The sequence below is a fragment of the Xenopus laevis genome, chromosome 9_10L, assembly GCF_017654675.1.
Source record: "Xenopus laevis strain J_2021 chromosome 9_10L, Xenopus_laevis_v10.1, whole genome shotgun sequence".
Taxonomy (NCBI): Eukaryota; Metazoa; Chordata; class Amphibia; order Anura; family Pipidae; genus Xenopus; species Xenopus laevis.
In genome coordinates, this window is record NC_054387.1 from 115,149,310 (window position 1) to 115,170,566 (window position 21,257).

Here is a 21,257-nt window from a genome sequence, read left to right on the forward strand (position 1 = left end):
ACAGTAGGAGGGGGGAGTAGCCAATCACAGCAGTCACACAAGTAAATACGGGCTTCAGTTTCCTATCAGGTCCAGCTAGCTGTTGATTGGTTCCTATACTATGGTGCAGTGTTCCTGAGTACCGCCTGTTCCCCAGCACAGCTGGGCAGTAATGGAAAAGTTGGGCAGGGCTAGTTGGGTTTTGGGTAGGGTTTCCACCTTTTCCCCATAAGAAATCCGGGAGAGGCAGGCTGTGTTGCAGCAGGGGGGCGGGTTGTGACATCAGGGTGGGGCGATTGGGCCCTTGGATCGCCGTGTCAATCTCTGGAAATCCTGCCCGGTTTTCCTAATTTGGAAAACCGGGCAACCAGTTTTGACCCGAACAGCCCTTCAAAAAACCAGGTCAAAACCGGACAGGCGGCAACCCTAGTTTTGGGGCAATTTTTCAATAAATCAGCCCCAAACACATATCTTTTAAGCACATTCCTTCTATAGTTAGAGGAGCATAATGCACTGGCACATTCTTGTTTTTACACAATATGTCTCCTTTAATTGAGCACATTTGTGCCCCTTAGCACTTTAACACTTGCTCCTCGGGTTAAAGTAAATGACCCCTTCTATCTGTGTCTGCATAGGTTTCTTGATATAAAGATGAGGATGAGAATGTGATAAAATGTGTGAATGTTATAGGGGCTTATTTTTAATCACCCTAAAGCACTAACGAATACGTTGGCATTGTAAAATAGTGCTTAGCTACGTATAGCATATATTTTCTATGTATATAATACAGAAAGAGAAAGGGAATGTATGAGGCTTTAAGGATTTGCACAAAGATTGGATAAAAACCCTACTGTAAATCCAGGTGGTGTAGTAGAATGACAGCTTGCAAGCCTCCCTTGTAAACAGTCCCCCTCTCCCTCTCTCTCTGTCCTGCAGTCAGGGTGGAGGCCCGTTCGGCTCTGTTTGCACTGACATTTTTTGCGAGACTCTCCCCTCATTTTCTGAAACCAAATCTGCCGGCGGAAATAATGAGACTGTTAACCCCTTAGGTACCAGGCGACCTGTCATTGCCTGCCTTAGGCTGCACAGTGTGTATGGAAATCCATACCAGGGTAAATAGGGTAAAGAATGAAAGAAAGGCTGGCACCCAGAATAAATTCTGCACCTTATAGTGGTGCTTTATATATCCTGCCACTTTCACTAGTCTGTTGGCAGAACAAAGAGGTCACAGTGAAGTTTGCTGATGAGCCAAAAATCTTCGTTACATAAAAATGTGCCCCCGTTTGCTGCCAGTCTGAGCCGTATAGAAGGAACACAGAGAGGTATAAACACGAAGAGTGTAAAATAACACACGGAAGGATAGAATAACAAGCAGAAAGATGTAATAACATACAGAAAGTACAATAACAAGCAGATGGATATACTAATCAGGAAGGGATAGAGCACAAGGATATAACCACACTCGCTGAGATATAAAAACACTCTCAATGCTAGAACAACATCCGCAGAGATTTTCATGATATGCAAAATTATGGTATGTGCTGGAACTATAATATATAATGGTAAGTTGCAGAAAGCTCAAATTTTCAGGGCATGGGAGAAATTTACTAAAGGGCAAAGTGGCTAACGCTGGCAAAAATTCGCTGTCGTAATTTCGGAGAAGATAGACTCTGGCGCAACTTCACACTCTAACGCCGGGCGAATTTTTCGCTCTGGCGAAAGAGCGTTACTACGCAAATTCACTAAGTTTTTTATTTTACTGACCGTTACCTCTATCGCCAGACCTGCCTTCACCACCTCAGACCAGGCGAAGTGCAATAGAGTAGATAGGAGTTCCTCAAAAAAAAGTTGAACATTTTCTAAGTCCCCAAAAAACGCTGGCATCTTTTTTTTTTTACAGGGTGATAGGCTGAAAAAGATCGAAATTTTTCTTCCCCCCTACATTTGATAACATATTGCACATAAACTAAACAGTGGGCACATGTGTAGGGCATTATAACACCTCTATGTAATTGTATTAAGGTTCCCTTGCCTTGTGAAGTGTAATGTTTTTGCTGCAGAATATACGGTCATTGTACTTTAACTGAACGCCATATGCAAATTAGCCAACACTATCGCAACTTCGCCAGCGTTCGTTACCCTGTGCGCAACTTTGGATCTTCGTGAATTAGCGTTGTCCAGGTGAATTTACACCTGGCGAAGTGTTGTGATGTGCGTGAAGCCATTGCTGGCGAATTTTCACTGGTTAGTGAATTTGCCCCCATGTGTGGAGAGTCCCGACATTTTTCGTCCCACGGAGTTAAAAGATTTCTGTGTCCTGAAGGAATGCACTAGAATTCACTACATGGCAGTCATAGTGAGAAAAGTCTGTGAATATTTACAGCTGAAGCTGACACAACCCTTCCTTGTGCACAAACGCCAGGGGATGCAAAGTTTTGTGGTGCCCTACACTCAACACCTTCTTAGGACACATGTTACAGTAAGTACATGGCTCCCTTGTGCTCATGATGGAGCCCTTGAATAGATGGGGGTGAGAAAAGTAATTCTTTGGAGGAAAACATCCTTTCAGTAGGCTCCCATTTCTTCCCCATAATGTTCCAGCATTTGTGGTGGTACACAAAGTAAATGAGTCCTATCATCTTATCTGGCTTACAATGCACACATCTACACTCAGCCAGGCTAACTAGAGTTTGTGCTTAAGGCTCCATTACCTGTTTGCCAAACTCACCTCAACCATTTGCCCCCCCCCCCACCATCCTTCTCTGCCACTCACTTCACATGGCCCCTTGCTCCCATCCTTGCCTATTGCTTGTCCTCCAGTTGTGCCCCCCAGTTGTGTCAAAGGCACGTGCCTCTGCTGCCTACCCCTAACTTTGACCCTCTCCACATCTTTAAAGGAACAGTTCAGTGTAAAAATAAAAACTGGGTAAATAGATAGGCTGTGCAAAATAAACAATGTTTCTAATATAGTTAATTAGCCAAAGATGTAATGTATAAAGGCTGGAGTGACTGGATGTCTAACTACTTTCTGCTTTGCAGCTCTCTAACTCTGAGTTAGTCAGAAACTTTAAGGAGGGCCACATGGGACATAACTGTTCAGTGAGTGAATTGATCCTCAGCATTCAGCTTTTATTTTTAAAGCAATTTAAAAGCAACAGTTATGACCCATGTGGCCCCCTTCAGGTCACTGATTGCTTACTGCCTGGTAACCAAGTGGAAACCAAGAGAGCTGCCCGGATTAGTGGAAAGCCACCTAGGCCCGGGCCGAGTTTACTTTTGGAGACTCTAATATCACAGATGCATCGTTGATATCTATTTTCCCAGTTTTTGTTTTTATACTGAATAATTCCTTGACACACTAGCTTACATTTGCTAGGCTTAGTAAGATGCATCTCCTCACTTATGTGTCCAATGATTTATCTAATCATGATTTATATCTAAGAATATTAAATACATTTTTAATAGAGCAGCAGTCTCAAACAACTAATAGCAACATCCAGTGGCACAAAATCTTTGGTGGGCAAATTCACAGGCCCTCCAGCCCCCATGCCACAGCAAACAAGTGATTGGGCAGCAAATTTTGAAGCAGCCAGCTGTGGAGGATGAACCCCTATACAGCAGACCCTGAAACTTGCATCCCCTTCTTTAAAAATTATTTAATTTTTCTCTGTAATAATAAAACAGTAGCTTATACTTGATCCCAACTAAGATATAATTAATCCTTATTTGAAGCAAAACCAGCCTATTGGGTTTATTAAATGTTTATATGAATTTCTAGTAGACTTAAGGTATGAAGATCCAAATTACGGAAAGTTCAGTTATCGGAAAATGACAGGTTCCAAGCATTCTAGATAACAGGTCCCATACCTGTATATGAATCACTTGTGCATAGGAGCATTGTCCATAGGTGCATCTGGGGGAATATGCATACATACACCATAAGGAATGGCTTACACGGGCTGTTAACTGTGTGTGATTACAATGGTAACTACTCGTGAATAAAAACACAAGTACGGTAAGCACAAGATCAGTTTACGTTAACAGTAGCGGAGATTTGCTTTCAGGGGCAAAACAAAGGCAAAAATAAAAAATTATCGGTGTGACAAACTACATAACTTAAAACAAGCTTATTAAAGGCACAAAGCACCGATACCATGGTCTAAACACCCCCAATACAGGTATGGGACCTTTTATCCAGAATGCTCGGGACCTGGGGTTTTTCGGACAATGGAACTTTCTGTAATTTGGATCTTCATACCTTAAGTCAACTAGAAAATCATGTAAACATGAAATAAACCCAATAGGCTGGTTTTAATTCCAATAAGGATTAATTATATCTTAGTTGGGATCAAGTACAAGCGACTGTTTTGTTATTACAGAGAAAAAGGAAATCATTTTTCGAAATTTTGATTATTTGGATAAAATGGAGACTATGTGAGATGGCCATTGCGTAATTCTGAGCTTTCTGGATAACAGGTTTCCGGATAATGGATCCCATATTGGTACTGCAATAGTGTACAGAGACAATTAGGCAAACCGGAATATAGCAATGACTTTGGACTCCCTCATTATAATCAAATAATGTTTTTAATGCTTTTCTTTTTCTCTGTAACAATAAAACAGTACCTTGTACTTGATCTAAACTAAGATATGATTAATCCTTATTGGAAGCAAAACCAGCCTATTGGGTTTATTTAATGTTTACATGGTTTTCTAGTAGACTTAAGGTGGGACATTCACTAAGAATCGTAGTTGCGCTGGCATCCGCTTCGCCGCACTTTGCCAGGCGTATTTTCGCCAGCGCTACGCAAATTCACTAAAATCCGAAGTTGCGCTCAGGGGTAGCGTAAGGTTGCGAAGTTGCGCTAGCGTTAATTCGCCAAGCAACGCGAAGTTACGATATCGATGGTTAATTTGCATACGGCGCCAAATTCAAGTTACAATGGAGGTATATGTAGCAGCACTACACAAGCCTGGGAAACCTTCAAAACAGCAAATAAAATTTTTATTTTACCCTACACGTGCCCACTGTATAGTTAAGTTGCCATGAGTTAGGAAATGTAGGTGGGAAGGAGGGTAGCTCCAATAAATTTTTCGATCTTTTTCAGCCTATCACCCATAATAAAGAAAAAATGCCAGCGTTTTTGGGGACTTAGAAAAAATTTTAACTTTTTTTGAAGCAATCCCTAGCTACTCTATTGCGCTTCGCCTGGTCTGAGGTGGAGAAGGAAGTCTGGCGTAAAAGGTAGCGTTCAGAACAATGCGCGCATTAGTGAATTTGCGTAGTTACATCCCTTGCGCAAATTCGCCAGGTGTAAGGGTGCGAAGTAACACAAGCGAAGTTACGCCAGCATCCGTTAGTGAATCGGTTAAGTAACGAAAATGCCCAACGCTGGCGAATTCACGCTAGCGCGCTTCGGCGCTTAGTGAATTTGCCCCATGGTGTGAAGATCCAAATTACAGAAAGATCCATTATCTGGAAAACCCCAGGTCCCATACCTTTATTGTGCCATGCTTAGATTAGCACAATGTTACAGTACTGTGCATGGCCAGTACATACCTCCCAACTGTCCCGTTTTTAGAGGGACAGTCCCTCTTTTGACAGATAAACTTTCAGTCCCTCATTTATACTGGAAAGTCCCATTTTTCTATGCACTGAACAGCCAGAAAAAGAAACAAAGTTTCTAACTTAATTGGCTTTTGGCAGAGAGCCCAGAACAGCCAAATTTTGTAAAATGAACATGTAATTAGGGGGTGTGGCCACAAAAATGGGTCACAAAAATGGGTGTGGTCAAACAATTTTCACCACGCTATGCGCGGCAACTTTTTTTGTCCCTCTTTTTATTTCCAAAATGTTGGGAGGTATGCCAGTAATAAAGAGCCAGAGCACTGAAAGTGAGTGATACCCTGAGAGTGAGTGATGCTCCAGCAGTGCAGCTGTTAAAACCTGTTGTGTCGCACAGTAAGGTCATTCTAATCAGCATTATACTAAGGGATCCAGCCACAACTTCTTACAAAGCAGGGAACTGGGGCCTCGGGATTTACCTGTCTGTGCCCAGCGCTCACTTGGCATGTGACAGGATTTCCAGTGTCACCCTGGCATGGGTCCCTGGCACGTTTAGCACCATCCACCCCAGAACAGATGGCCTTTTCACCCTGGCTGGTGGCCAGAAGCCGCTGGGGGAGAACATCCTTTTAGCTTCCTGCTCCCAGTGCACTTCACACCCTGGTATACAGACTGTGAAATGGGACCAGCTATAAAACCCCCCCTTCTGCTTAGCCAAAAATGTATATGAGATGTCAAAAGCATAAAATCGATCATTCTGCCTAGCGGCCTAATTCCAGGTATCTAGCCTTAATGTATACAGTCGCTCCATGCATAACTGCCAGCATTACAGAAAATTTCCAGGGACCCTGTGCCACTGGGTATTCATTATGGCAGTGCATCATTTATTATAGCTAGCGTGGAGACAGCAAATAAATGGAATATTATTTTCATATCGTGGAGAAATAGCAAATGGAGTGAGAGCTGGTAACTAGCCGTGCAAACACAGGAAAGGTAGTATAGCAGGGGGTGGGGGGGGACCAGGGAAAATGAAAGAGGTTTTAACCCTTTACCTGTCAATAGGGTTGCCACCTTTTCTGGAAAAAAATACCGGCCTTCCTATATATTTATCTTTTTTCCCTATTAATAACATTGGAATCAGCCATCATTTTTACCGGTCAGGCCAGTAAAATACCGGCCAGGTGGCAACCCTATCCGTGACAGATAGGGACGTTCTAGACATTCTGCCTGCCAAACCCTGTTTTCAGGTGATACCAGCCAATAAAAGGCAATGCTTGAGTGTGGGTGTTTGGCCTTCTACAGAAACAATGTCCAGCACCTCCACATGTGCCACTGCCCTTAAAGATGCCTGCGACTAAGCGACAGATGAACCAACTCACTACAATACAAATCACTGTAACCATAAAGTTGAAGTAACATCATTTCCCCAATTAACCTTGTTTCATGACAATTTATCACCATGGGATCAACCATCATTTTTACTGGCCAGGCCGGTAATATACCAGCCAGGTGGCAACCCTACCTGTCAATGATGTCGAATTTATATCATTGCGGGAGTAAAGGGGTGGTTCACCTTTAAATTAACCTTCAGTATAAAGTAGAGGGTGATATTCTGAGACAATTTGCAATTGGTTTCCATTTTTTATTATTCGTGGTTTTTGAGTTATTTAGCTTTTTATTCAGCAGCTCTCCAATTTCAATCTGGATGCTTAGGTCCAAATTTGCACTGATTTGAATAAGAGAGGCCTGAATAGAAAGAGTAGCATTAACAATAAATTTGTAGTCTTACAGAGCATTTGTTTTTGTTAAGATGGGGTTTGAAAGCTGGAGCGAGTCAGAAGAAGGCAAATTATTTAAAAATATACAGTCATATGAAAAAGTTTGGGAACCCCTCTTAATTCTTTGGAGTTTTGTTTATCATTGGCTGAGCTTTCAAAGTAGCAACTTCCTTTTAATATATAACATGCCTTATGGAAACAGTAGTATTTCAGCAGTGATATAAAGTTTATTGGATTAACAGAAAATATGCATCATAACAAAATTAGACAGGTGAATAAATTTGGGTACCCCAACAGAGATATTACATCAATACTTAGTTCAGCCTCCTTTTGCAAATGTAACAGCCTCTAGACACCTCCTATAGCCTCCTAACTTAAATGCGATCCAAGTAAAGCTATGGAAGATAGCACCAGTGACTTAACTACCATAAAAGAAACAAAGGGCACCGCTCAAAAACTGTCTGGATTCTGGATGACGGTATTTTTGACTATTCATTCATACAAAATCTCTCCAGTTCAGTTAAATTTGATGGCTGGGTTTTACAGCAACTGTGCCTGTAGCTTTTTGTAGCTTTCCCCTAAACCGTGAAACTGAACAATCATTGTTTTCAGATCTTTTGCCAGTTGCTTTGAGGATCCCATGCTGTCACTCTTCAGAGGAGAGTCAAACAGAAGCACAACTTGCAATTGGCCACCTTAAATACCTTTTCTCATGATTGGACACACCTGCCTATGAAGTTTAAGGCTTAATGAGCTAATCCAACCAATTTGGTGTTGCCAGTAATCCGTATTGAGCAGTTACATGCATTACAAGGGTACCCACATTTTTGCACAGCCAGTTTTTCAAATTTGATTTAATTTCATACAACGGAATACTGCTTCACTAAAAATCTATGTACAGAAAACACCCAGTACTCAGATGTTCCTGGGAAATGAAAGACATACCACTGTTATCTTTTTTGTTGAAATTGGAGTAAATTATTATGCAGGCTGAGAGGGGTTCCAAAACTTTCTCATATGACTGTATATAAAAAAAATAAATAAATGAAGACCAATTGAAAAGTTGCTAAAAAAAAATCGACTATTCTATAACAGACCAGAAGTTAACACAAATGCGAATCAAGTCACGCTATGGAAACTAGCACCAGTGGCTTAACTACCATACATGTAGGGTACTCCATTCCTGGACAAAGACTGCTGGCAGCTGAGCTTGCATGATGAACCCCACAAAGTTTTGGGGAGAGGCTCTGTCAAGTTACACCACTGGCTAACACCACCCTAAACCTGGCAGCAGCTCCAAGGCTCCCACTTGAGGCAATTGGAATTTAATTTATATTGGCAACTTTTTTAGAATTGCATTCTTCTTTCATTAAGTAAAAATTACATTGTATAATGTATATTCCCTACCTGGACCTTCCCATGTCAGTATGGGAGAAGAGGAAGATATTTTGTCAGACTCTCCCTCTCAGATACACCCCCAACTTCCCTCTCCTGTATAGTGATCCACTCAATTGCAATTTCCCCTGTTAAGCAGACATGACTGTGGTGCAAACGATACAGCCCTCGTTATGTTTCATTGCAATTAGCACAGATTACAGAGAGAAGCAGTAAGTGGAAAAAACAAATCATTTTCCATTTCAGCTGCTAAATTAAACTTGCCGTTATTTTGTATTAATTAAAAGAACAGCAGAGCACACGTAATGGCACATGTACATCTGGAAGTGCAGTTGCGGTCCATGCACTATAGGCTCTGCAATGTAGGGAGAGGAGGAGTAAAGCACTTGTGGGTGAATAAACAGAATAAATAAATATGCTGGCGCTATATAAATAAATGTTAATTATAATAATATAATATTCACAGAATTGAAAGCCCAAATGTATGTAACCGGAGTTTTGAAGGCTTCATACTTTGATGGTCACTGATGTATTTGTTCTTTGTTAGATTGTGAGCAGTACTGCAAGCCTCCCAAGGGAAACTACAAGATCAACCTGAAGAAATACTGCAAGAAAGATTTTGGTAAGAATTTTATTTGTGCTTCAGCGGGTGACTTGAGTGCTTGTCAATTTTTTTCAGTCCTTAAAGGAACAGTTTAGCTTAAGAATAAAAAATGGATAAATAGATAGGCTGTGCAAAATAAAAAATGTTTCTAATATAGTTGCTTAGCCAAACATGTAAGCTAGAAGGACTGAAGTAAATGGATGTCTTACATAACAGAACAGAACACTACTTCCTTCTTTTTAACTCTCTAACTCTGAGTTAGTCAGCGAATTGAAGGGGGGCCACATGGAACATAATTGTTAAGTGAGTTTGCAATTGATCCTCAGCATTCAGCTCAGATTCAAAAGCCAATAGCTATGGCCTATGTGCCCCCTCAAGTCACTGATTGGCTACTGCCTGGTAACCAATCAGTGAAAAGCAAGAGTTTTGCAAAGCAGGAAGTAGTGTTGTAGTTATTATGTTACACATCTATTTACCTAATTTTTATTATTATACTGAACAATTTCCTTAATAAAGTCCGCCTTTAGACAGGGCTTGTGTTGCTCGGGTCAGGTTATAACTCATGGGATTGTCAGACTATTTGTCTTCCCTGGGTTTCACTTGGCATCTGATTTTAGTTTCCAGCCAGTTATTATCAGCATGGCCTATAGGTAACTTTTATATTCCAATATTTTTATTGAGTTTTGCACACAAAAAAAATAGTTTACAGTAGCATACAATAAGAGTCTTTACAGATTGAAACATATAATACACCATATTGTCTCTTTAATACAGTTACATCAAAATAAACATAATTTTAACACATAGCTCGTAGCTAAACTATTATCTTCCACTGTCAATTCACACAAAGTGTAATACTGATAATACAAATTTAACCATTTAACTAGCAGACAAGTCTAGTAAATCAAGTGCTACACTATGCTCAATCTTTATGCTAATCTTTCTAGACAAGTCTAGAAAATCCTATTTAAAATGTTACAAGTGGCATAAAAGAGTGGCAATGGTTTAAATGCTTAAAAAAGTAATTGGATAGTTTGTACCAAATCTATATACGATCAAAGGAGTCCAAACCAGGAGGTATTTTTGATAAGAGTCAAATAATATACTGGACATTTTCTCCTGGACCATAATCCAATCGGTTTTACCTTTGGTGGCCTCAATAGAAACATGTTTTGTTTTCCAAGCTTTTGCGATTGTTTGTTTTGCAGCTGTCATTATTAAAAGTAATAATTGAAATTGGTTCGATGTTAGTGCATCAGGTTTTTTACTTAATAGAGCTGTACTAGGGTGCTTTGGAATGGGAAAATTGAATAAATCATATTATATATTCTTATACAAAATCTTTGGGCAAGAGGACATTGCCACCAGATATGATACAAAGTTGGTTATGGTAAAAACCTTTAAAACATCGATTATCAGCTGAAGGTATGAATTGTGCTATTCGTGCGGGAACCAGGTACCAACGAAGCAGAACCTTATAATTTGTTTCTAGAAGTGAGACATTTCTAGAGGATTTCTTTATATTAGACCAAATTACTTCCCATTCCTCTATATTCATTTGACAGCCTATGTCCTCTTGCCATATTTGAGTGTACGAGACTTGTTGGTCGTCCTTTAGATCATGAAAACTATTATATAAAGTTGATATTAACTTTCGTGCTTTGGGAGCCTTACTACACCAGTGTTCAAAAAAAGTCTGGGAACTAGTCACTACCCCTGAGGATCTCCATAAAGATTGAGCATAGTGTAGCACTTGATTTACTCTAAATCTTTCAGACTGTGGCACTCCAAATTTCTCCGTAAAGCTCTGAGGAGTATAAGGCCCCAGTATAGAAAATAACTGACCAAGAGTTAAAATATTCTGATCTTGCCACCATTGAAAAGGTTTATGTTGGAGGCCCGGTGGGAAGAGTGGGTTACCTAGCAATGGAGCTGCTGGTGTTAATGGAGATTGTAACTGAAACCGATTTCTAACACTATCCCAAATTTTAAGTGTATGTAATAAACACAAGCTGAAGGAGAATAGGGCATACAAAAAAGGGCTTCTAACTGGACCCAATGGGGGCTAACTATAATTGTATGTAATGTTAATATTTGAGCTAATTGGGCAGCCTTATAATACAATGAAAAATTTGGAAAACCTAGACCCCCTTTATCCTTAAGCAACATCAAAATTCGTTTTTTTAATTCGTGAAAATTTCCCTGCCCAAACCAATCACACAAGCTTAGAACTGAACCTGACTAGGTCTGATAATGGAATTGGGACAGGGAGAGTTCGGAATAAATATAATAGTTTAGGGAGTATAGACATCTTTATAGAATTAATGCATCCTATCCAAGATAAATGGTGATACGCCAATTTCTCCAACAGTGACCCCAAAGTTTTAAACATTGGTAAGTAATTAAACTTATACATGCGAATTAGTAAGTTTTGCCATACAAATTTGAAGCTTAACTGTAATAATTTAACCTCTTGATGAGAAAGGGATAGGTTAAAAGCTTCTGTCTTATTATGATTAATCTTAAACCCAGACAAGGTTCCAAATATGTCCATCAATCTATACAGATTAGGGAGAGATGTTAAGGGTTTAGAGAGAATAAGGGTTAAATCATCTGCGAAAAGGCTCACCTAATGATGGGGTTCCGGATGCTGCTATCCCAAAAATATCAGAATTAGTTTGAATTGCCAATGCTATTGGTTTGATTGCTAAATTAAAAAGAATAGGGGATAATGGACACCCTTGTCTGGTGCCCCTATGGATTGAGAAAGTGTGGGAGGAGAAACCTAACATACTAACTATTGCAGTTGGATTAAGGTAAAGCGAATGGATCCATTGTAAAAACCCTCTGCCGAAGCCCCACTTACCCAAAGTGTAATACAGATAATTCCAGTTTAAGGAATCAAACGCTTTACAAATATCTAATTTCAATATCATAGATTTAAGTTTAGAATTTTTAGCACGTTGCATTAATAACATAAGTCGCCTAATTGCATCTGAGGCTTGGCGTCCGGGAACAAACCCGACCTGATCTATTATTTGAGGGAAAAAGGAATTAATTCTTTGGCCAAGGATTTTCCCCAAAATTTAATATCTGTATTTTACACTGATATAGGTCGGTAATTCTTACATTCAGATAGGTCAGTGTTGGGTTTGGAAATTGCTGAAATTTTTGCTTTGAGCGTTTCAGAGTGCAATTTCCCTCCATCTTTCAGTGCGTTTAACACAGAGGTTAAATGGGGACCTAATTGCTCAGCAAACTTCTTATAATATAAATTTTGTAAGCCATCCAGGCCTGGAGCTTTACATGATTCTAACGTTTTTATTGCTAGAGAAACTTCCTCTAGAGAAATATCCTGATCTATAAATTGGGCCTGTTCATCTGACAATTCTGGGAGAATAAATAGTAAAAAAAAAAGTATCAATACTGGTACCGGTGCTGCATAAAGATTTTCATAAAACTGGGCAAATTGTTTTGCTATTTTATTAGGGTTTCCTGACAAGGAGCCTTGAGATGTCCTAATCCTATGGATGGTGGGCGGTTTACATCTTTCATTTAGTTTCCGAGCCAACATTCTTCCCGGTTTATCTAAGTTACAGTAAAGTTTATGTTTAGCCCATCTCAACTTTTTCTCTGCATTTGTTGTTAAAAGAAGGTCTAATTCCCTTTGTAGCTGAGAAATCTGTGTAGAGTAATCTAATTCTGGGGATTCATTCTGCACTTCCACCAAACTGTTCAGTTTCTGAGTCAAGGAAGTAATGGCTGCTACTCTGGCCTTTATGGCTTTAGAGCCTTGTTGTATGAAAACCATTTTATGAGCTTCCCAAAAAAAACAAGGTTCCAAATATGTCCATCAATCTATACAGATTAGGGAGAGATGTTAAGGGTTTAGAGAGAATAAGGGTTAAATCATCTGCGAAAAGGCTCACCTAATGATGGGGTTCCGGATGCTGCTATCCCAAAAATATCAGAATTAGTTTGAATTGCCAATGCTAGTGGTTCGATTGCTAAATTAAAAAGAATAGGGGATAATGGACACCCTTGTCTGGTGCCCCTATGGATTGAGAAAGTGTGGGAGGAGAAACCTAACATACTAACCATTGCAGTTGGATTAAGGTAAAGCGAATGGATCCATTGTAAAAACCCTCTGCTGAAGCCCCACTTACCCAAAGTCTAATACAGATAATTCCAGTTTAACGCTTTACAAATATCTAATTTTAATATCATAGATTTGAGAAAAAAAGAAAATAGAAGAGAAAACTGATGGCTCCTGAAGTAGAAAGGAAAAAAGCCATCTGACAAAATGGGTCGTAGGAGTTTCCCAAATTAACATTTCCAGCTTTTTAGAGATTTCTCTATTGAATAGCTTAAGAGCTCAGGTAATGGAAGAACGCGATCTCTGAGAATGGGATTTCAACTTTTCCCAAATTGGGAGTACCTTTCGTTGGGAACCACTTGAAGGCAAAACCTCTCCCACTGGTGCGTCAGAAAAGCCCAATTTCACCAATATCGCTAGTCCTTCTTCTGGAGAAGTTGCGTTGTCCTGCCTGTTATTATAAGTAAATGCCAACCGGAATGGAAATAACCATCTGTAGGGTATCTTGCGTAGTTGAAGTACTATGGTGATGGGTGCCAAATTCCTCCTTTTCTGCAAGGTAGCTGGGGAGAGATCCGTATATATCTGATAAGGATATGTGCGGAACACAAGTTATTAGCCTTCCTTGCCGCTGCCAAAATTGCTACTTGTGTTTGGTGATAGTGTAATCGCAAAATTATATCTCTTGGTGGATCGTCTGGTCGTCTAGGCCTAAAGGCACGATGGCCCCGATCCATTTCCAATCTTATTGCAGGTAGATCCGGAAGGAGTTCTTGTAGCAGATCCGTAATCGATTGTTATAAATCCACAATAGATTCGGGTAATCCTCGAATTCGTAGATTATTGCGGCAGGATCTATTGTCCGCATCTTCAATTCGGTCGTGTGATTCCTTCATCTGGGCCTGCAAGGAAATTATATCCTGTTCGTGGGAATCTATCACCGTAATAATATCGTCAATTTTAGCCTCTGTATCATTCACCCTTTGGTCCACATCTGCTATCTGTTTAGCAAGGTCAGCTGTGATTTTATTAGCCGTAGCTGTTGTAGCAAAATTTTAAATTTCCCCAAAAGTACCTCATCTGAAGATGGTGGAGCATTGCCCTGCTCTGAGGAGGTTGAGGCCTGACTGCCAAATATGCTGCTCGGCGACGCCATCGGGCTTAATATCGGTGGTGTCGCAGATCTCCAGAAAGTCGGAGACTGGGCGTGTCTGGGACGGTGGGGGAGAAAGGGTTTTTCCTCGCCTTCTACATGTTGCCCGATTCCGCTGGCTTGCCATACAGCTTGCGAGAGGGTTCCCCTTACAGTGGTGACGATCTGCAAGTAACTTAGGTGCCGATATTGGCTTCCGGTAGCTGCTAACTGCACGGCTGGTGCGGAGCTATCCTAAATGGCAGCCATCTTGGATCTGCAAGCATGCGCCCCCGGCCTATAGGTAACTTTTAATGCAGATTCATATTTTGAAAAATTTTCAAATTTTAGTGTCAGTATTACTTTAACATGTATTTTTAGAGCGCAAGCATAATGTGCAGCGCTGGTTTGGGCCCCCATTCAGGGTCAGACAGGGTCGGCAGGACACCAGGAAAAAACCCAGTGGGCCCAGGTCCTGCCAACCCAGTCCTGCTCCCCATGTCACTGTGGACGTTCCCCCAGCTGCTCCCTCTTTCACGATCATGGGCGCAAGATGAGGAAGATGATAAAACCTATGTGGCGTGGCATGTTGGGTGAGGGGGCCCTTGTTGTGAGGCCTCCACACCTCCACACATCTAGGGCAGCAAATACATATTCAGCCCAAATCTTACTCTAACTGACATTCAAGCTTGGCATTCAGATGTATCTATGAGGGCAAATGGTCATTCTCTCCAATTTCACCCTAACAGGCCTTCAGGCTGAGTTTGGAGCTACTGAGCCATCTTTGGAGGCACATATCTTCCCTGCTAAAGGGCTGTGGTTGCCTTGGGCTGGTACAGAAGCACAAAACAATGTACAGCGATTCTAGCTACGTCTTTAGTTAGGCTTTAGTTCTCCTATCAGTGGATAGTGTTCCTAACTCACTAACAAGCATTGGATGTCAGAGTGCTGCCTGATTTAAAGGTGACATAAATAGAAGGTTTATATACCACTTAAACTACATGGCAGGCTGTGGCCTCACAAAGCTTTAGGGACACAGGTGTCAGTGAGTTTGAGTGAATAGCATCAGCATGTAGAACAGCCAAAGTCACACCATATCAGCAATCACCGCGTGTGCACAGAGATCACAGCATAATGTGGACTATGCATGCCCTTTCCAACGCTGTGCCATTGACTGCCACATAATAGACCCTCCATCAACTCAGATGTTGGAAGAGGCTCCAAGAGGGGAGATGACTCTGGCTTATAAAAGGATTCCGTCCTGAGAGAAAAGTCTCCTGCCTATTTACTTGTGGGACAGTATCTCTCTCTCTCTTCCCTCTCGCTTTTCATTCCTCTCCTTTTCTCTCTCTGCCAAGAATGTTAAAAAGGATATTGCCTTCTAAAAAGAAAAAAAAAAATCGAATATCTGTGGGAGGGAACAATATGCTAATGAAATGCTAATAATCACCTGGCTGTGCTGCCATTGGACAGAGACTGATGGCCTCTAATCAGTGTGACACGGTGACCATTCATCCTGAGCACAGAGGGGAAGCAACTCAGTGATGTATTGCAGGGGATCTTGGCATGTGGAGAATAGAGGGGGCGTTATGGTCTGTGAGGCGAGAGGGGCTCCAACAGGCCTCCCCAAGCTGTCCCTGTCAGCCAGACAAAAAACCCCTGCTGATAAATAGAAGTGGGAGGTAGCAGTCTCATACCACAACCTCACTCGCTTCTACGTCCGGTAGCCAAATCAAGAGATGCCGTGGGCAGCAACCAATGGAGAGAAGATTATTTACTCTAATATGTACCTAGGGCCAAGGAAAAATGTGTGTTGCCAATTGGAATGTTAAACAAGTAAAACTCCCAGCATACTCCAAAATATTTGCAAATGTTAAAGCTGGGAGTTTTAGTCTAGACGCACTAGGGATGATTTTCATTTTGCTTATGTAACGGGGGAAGGTTTAGGTAAGGTCAATGCCCTTTTATTGATGTCATTTCAGGACTCTGAATAATAAGCTGCATCATATACTGTAGATATTACCTTTGCTAAATACATGTATACCAATGAATATGCATGTAACTCTTACCGGTAGCAAGCAACAGCTTCAGAAGGCAAATTAATAATCAGTACGTGTGTTGGCCACATGATCCCGACCAATATCTACTTTCCATGGATAGCAGTTCATCGGTCAGGCACAGGCCTGGATTTGTTGAAAGACCACAAAAAGCCAGAGCCTAGGGCAGCAGGATTTTAGGGCAGCATGTAGGCCAGCTGCACCTGCATTGGTTATGAAGCACTGGGGACATAGGACATAGAAGGAGATTTTTTAAGTGGAGCACTGGGTCAGGAGTAGAGCTGATGATGAAAATTTGTGCATTCGCACAAATAAAGGGGAGGGGGATAATGAGCAGCAGAGGGCCTAGGTATGCCCACTGTGTAAATCCAGCAGGCAGGTTTGAAAATGTCATCTGCTGATGCACCATGATGGCCAGTGCATGAAGAAGTGAAGATCAGCCACCAGCAGCTACTCCAAACAAGGCCGCCATCAGAAATCGCAGGCCCCATACGACAAAAGTTCAGGCCATTTTGGCACGTGAGATTAGAGCTGCTGTAAAATTTAATAGAAAGTCTATTTATTCGGCCTGTAGGCCTCTGTGTACTAGCAATACCAGGGCCTAGTTTAAATCCCAGTCCAGACCTCGTTCAGGCTGTCGGCATGAATGAACAGAGCAACACAAAAGTATAGCCCAGTGATCCCCAACCAGTAGCTTGTGAGCAACATGTTGCTCTCCAACCTCTTGGATGTTGCTCTCCAACCTCTTGGATGTTGCTCTCAGTGTCCTCAAAGCCGGTGCTTATTTTTGAATTCCAGGCTTGGAAACAAGTTTAAATTGCATAAAAACTAAGTATAGTGCAAAGTAGAGCCTCTTTTAGGCTGCCAGTCCACATAGGGGCTACCAAATAGCCAATCACAGCCCTTATTTGGCTTTTTCATGCTAGTGTTGCTCCCCAACTCTTTTTACAGTTGAATGTGGCTCACGGATAAAATAGGTTGGGGACCCCTGGTATAGCCTCTCATATGGAGTCCATCGTTTGGCCCTATGTGTCAAGTACCGTACAGAATCAGCCAGAGAATGGTGTTGTTCACCTCTGAAATTTTAGTATGATGTAACGAGGGACATTCTGAGACAATTTGCAATTGTTTTTCAATTTGTATTATTTGTGTTTTTTTGAGTTATTTTGTTTTTTATCGAGCAGCTCTCCAGTTTGCAATTTCGGCAATCTGGTTGCTAGGGTCCAAACTACCCTAGCAACCATGCATTGATCTGAATAAGAGACTGGAATATGAATAGGAGAGGGTCTGAATAGAAAGATGAGTAATAAAAGTAGCAATAACAAGCATTTGTTTTTAGATGGGGTCAGTGGCCCCATCTGAAAGCTGGAAAGACTTAGAAGAAGGCAGCAAATAATTCAGAAACTATAAAAAAATAAAAATAAAGACCAATTGAAAAGTTGGTTGGAATTGGCCATTCTATAACATACTAAAAGTTAACCACCCCTTTAAGATCAGTCAAGGTTGTTCCCTGATACAAGTAAACATACAGATATACAGATAAACTCAACTTTCTCTTTAGCATAAACTACACCAACAGGCTTGAAAACAAGGCCCCATTAATAGGTTATGTCTCTTTCATATGTTTGCTAATATACAGGATGAGTTGGGATAACAGGCAGCCAATAGCCCTCTGCAGAAAAGACCTTGCGATAGCATGATAATAATGTACCTTTGTTTTTGCCTTACAAAATCAGAAAACTTGAGTAAATGTAGGTGGAGACATGCTGCAAATGACATCTCTTATTTCATGAACTTTCTCTTTTCCTGCAGTGGTCCAGATAAATGTGTTGGAGATGGAGATGATTGGTTCATGGGCGAAGTTCGCGGTCAACATATTGTCTGTCTACAAGTGCCGAGATGACAGAATAAAACGCGGGGACAACTTCCTATGGATTCACATAAAGGACCTGTCCTGTAAGTGTCCCAAAATCATGCTGAGCCGCAGATACCTTGTGATGGGCAGCAGCGAAGGGCCTGGCGAGAGACCAGGACTCACAGCCGACAAGAACAGCATGGTTATCCAGTGGAGGGATGCTTGGACCCGACGTCTTAGGAAACTTCAACGCAGAGAAAAGAAGGGCAAATGTCTCAAACCCTAAAAAAAGTCTGATGTTAAAGGTATTCGGAACCCTGTATATAAAAGTTATTGCTCTTGAGATTGTGGACATTCTTATACCACCCAATTTTAGAGGTGTTGTAATAATAGTGGTGCTGAGACTGCAGCCCAGACGAGGTCCACACATGTGGAATGAGGCTTCTTCTCGAAGGATTATGAAGGTAGAGTGAGATTATTGCAGTACTTACTTCCCACCTATCTCAGAACCACTCCAGACATTGCATGCCTACGAGGACAGCTCCTGTAGCGTGCATTAACAGCTCAAACATTTCTTGGGTCGGAATTCTGTTTTTCTGGAGTCACCAAGGCCAGAGTGCTATATTCTTAGGCATTGATAACAGGAATTTGCAAGACTTGGCCGCCTGCAGCTCTCCTGATAAACATTTGTTGGAAATTTTTACATGAAATGTAAACAGAGGATAACGGGAAGAGCCAAACTTTAGCCATGTTCTCTCAGACAATGATTTTTGCCAGAAGATCTCCTTCAGAACTCTATTCTGCCTTAAAGGGCAATATTTACATGACTGTACTGGCAGATTCCTAGCAAAAAAGAAAATAATATGACATAGCTTTACACGTAAGGCTATTAACGTTCTCTTTACCTGGAGCCATTTTTGGATGAGCCCAGAACAAAAGCTGTTCCTGTTTTATTCCATCTTAAAAGTGCATCCCGAATGCCCAAAATATTCTGTTCTTGAACTTTATGTGATGACAAACAGACTGTAACAGGTGTCCGATTAGAATGTTATGTTGGGTTGTGTTGACCCTACAGCCCATCGATATGCCTTGTTTTCCCTAGTTATGAAGACCTGCAGAGTACAGTATAGTAATTGAAATCTCTGCCAAAGAACACAGCATTTGGTGACGCTTTCCCTGAAGTTATGAATAAAAGGACCATGGGGGGGGGGAACTGTGTAAATTTGTTCAGATATGCAAAATAGTGTGAGAATGTACTTTTCCTTGTGTTTTACCTGCTTCAGTAAAGACTATCCTCGGCGGCGGTGCTCTGTAGCACAAGTTTAGGCCTCTGAAGAAGAGAATAACATTATTGTGGTTTGTGTAGTATTTTTTGTACTTTTAAAAGTAGCCTTGGAACATGGAAGGGCTGTATGTCTGGTTTGTAAAATATCTATACTTATGGCCTCTTCAGTCACTGTTGCTTCTTTCCCTGAAATAAACACACAAGTCCAGAATGGGGTGATGGTTGCTCAATAAGGCACCAGTACCATCTCTAGGTCCCATGGGAAACTGGCTCATACCACCCAGCATTTGAATTCTAAAAAGAGGAACAATTTAGTCCATATACCTGCTCCTCCCCACCATGCCCAGTTAAACCCAACACACCCTCAAATCACCTGGAGCCCTTCTTTTGAGCTCTGAGACTTCACCTCCTAAATCAAAATATATGACATACACATATGGGGCAACAACTAAAGCATTTAGGATTGGGTGGGGGGGGGGTGTAGAGCAGTTTTTTAATGGAGCCCCTCATTTTGTGGAGTTTGTTCCCCCTAATTACAGGATGTTCTGATTGTATAGTTCTTTTGAGAGACCAGCGTTGGACAGGAGTATCCAGGTTCCACCGGTGGCCTGAGTCAAGACCTGTGTATCTCTTTCATCTCATCTCGGTGTATGCTATCAGGGCTGTTCTTAGCAGAGTCAGTGATGCCAAAATGCCATTGTTATTAAACAGAACAGTCAGGACTTTTGTAGTTTAACTGCAGATAGATACTGGACCCTTTAATTCTCCATGAAAGTTTAAAGAGGGCACAGCCGTTTAAAAGCCTTGCATAATGTGTCTTCTTTTCATTAATCCCAAAGTTTTGGGAGCTGCCAGGAAAGATGCTGGCAATGAATCCATATTGTGCTGTATTCTCAATAGATAAATCATGTTAAAATTGTTTCTCATTAAAACCTCTCCCTTTTTAATTTTCAGGCACTGGAATTTTGTATTATTATTATTATTGCTTCATTTGGCTCTACAGGGGTGGCCAGTGTAAGGCAGAACTGAGCAGCCTACGCTCTCAAGCTTTTTCTTAACTTCAACAAGCAGCTCCCAGAGTTGGAGGCATTAGATACAGAGGTTTGACTTATTTCATATATATCTTTTTTTATTTTGTAAATAAAACAATTAATTTTCACTGGAAGTAATGACCCCATAAAAAAATGTTTTCTAATGTTCAGTATTCAACCTGACATTATGGAACTACGCAAAATAGCCAAACATTTAGGGGAGAGATCCTACACAAGCTCTTGCTTCTTTATCTGTTACACTTGAGTATAATGTCAAATGATTTGCTTCCGTGTGATTGTCACCTCATTTTCTTAGTGCCTAAGTGGGTTTCTCCTGCACCCAGGCACATTCAATACACCACATGTGTGCAGAGCAAGCATAGCATGACCTCTAAAAGCTATTGCATCTTCAACAACATCTAGAAAACTGCCAGTTTCCCACAGCTACTCTAAGCCATGCCTCTGTGACTGTCCAACTT

At 41.1% G+C, this 21,257-nt stretch overlaps 1 protein-coding gene across 1 annotated transcript in view; it reads left to right on the forward strand.

Annotated features, from left to right (window-relative positions):
- The window catches only part of ntn3.L (netrin 3 L homeolog), an 85,289-nt gene extending 64,589 nt beyond the window's left edge, over nucleotides 1-20,700 (forward strand). Inside the window, exons 6-7 of the mRNA XM_018236481.2 lie at nucleotides 9,266-9,340; nucleotides 18,420-20,700. Of these exons, the coding sequence (XP_018091970.1) occupies nucleotides 9,266-9,340; nucleotides 18,420-18,748 (404 nt within the window). The 3' untranslated portion in view covers nucleotides 18,749-20,700. The remainder of the gene's footprint in view (nucleotides 1-9,265; nucleotides 9,341-18,419) is intronic.
- The last annotated feature ends 557 nt before the right edge of the window (nucleotides 20,701-21,257 follow it).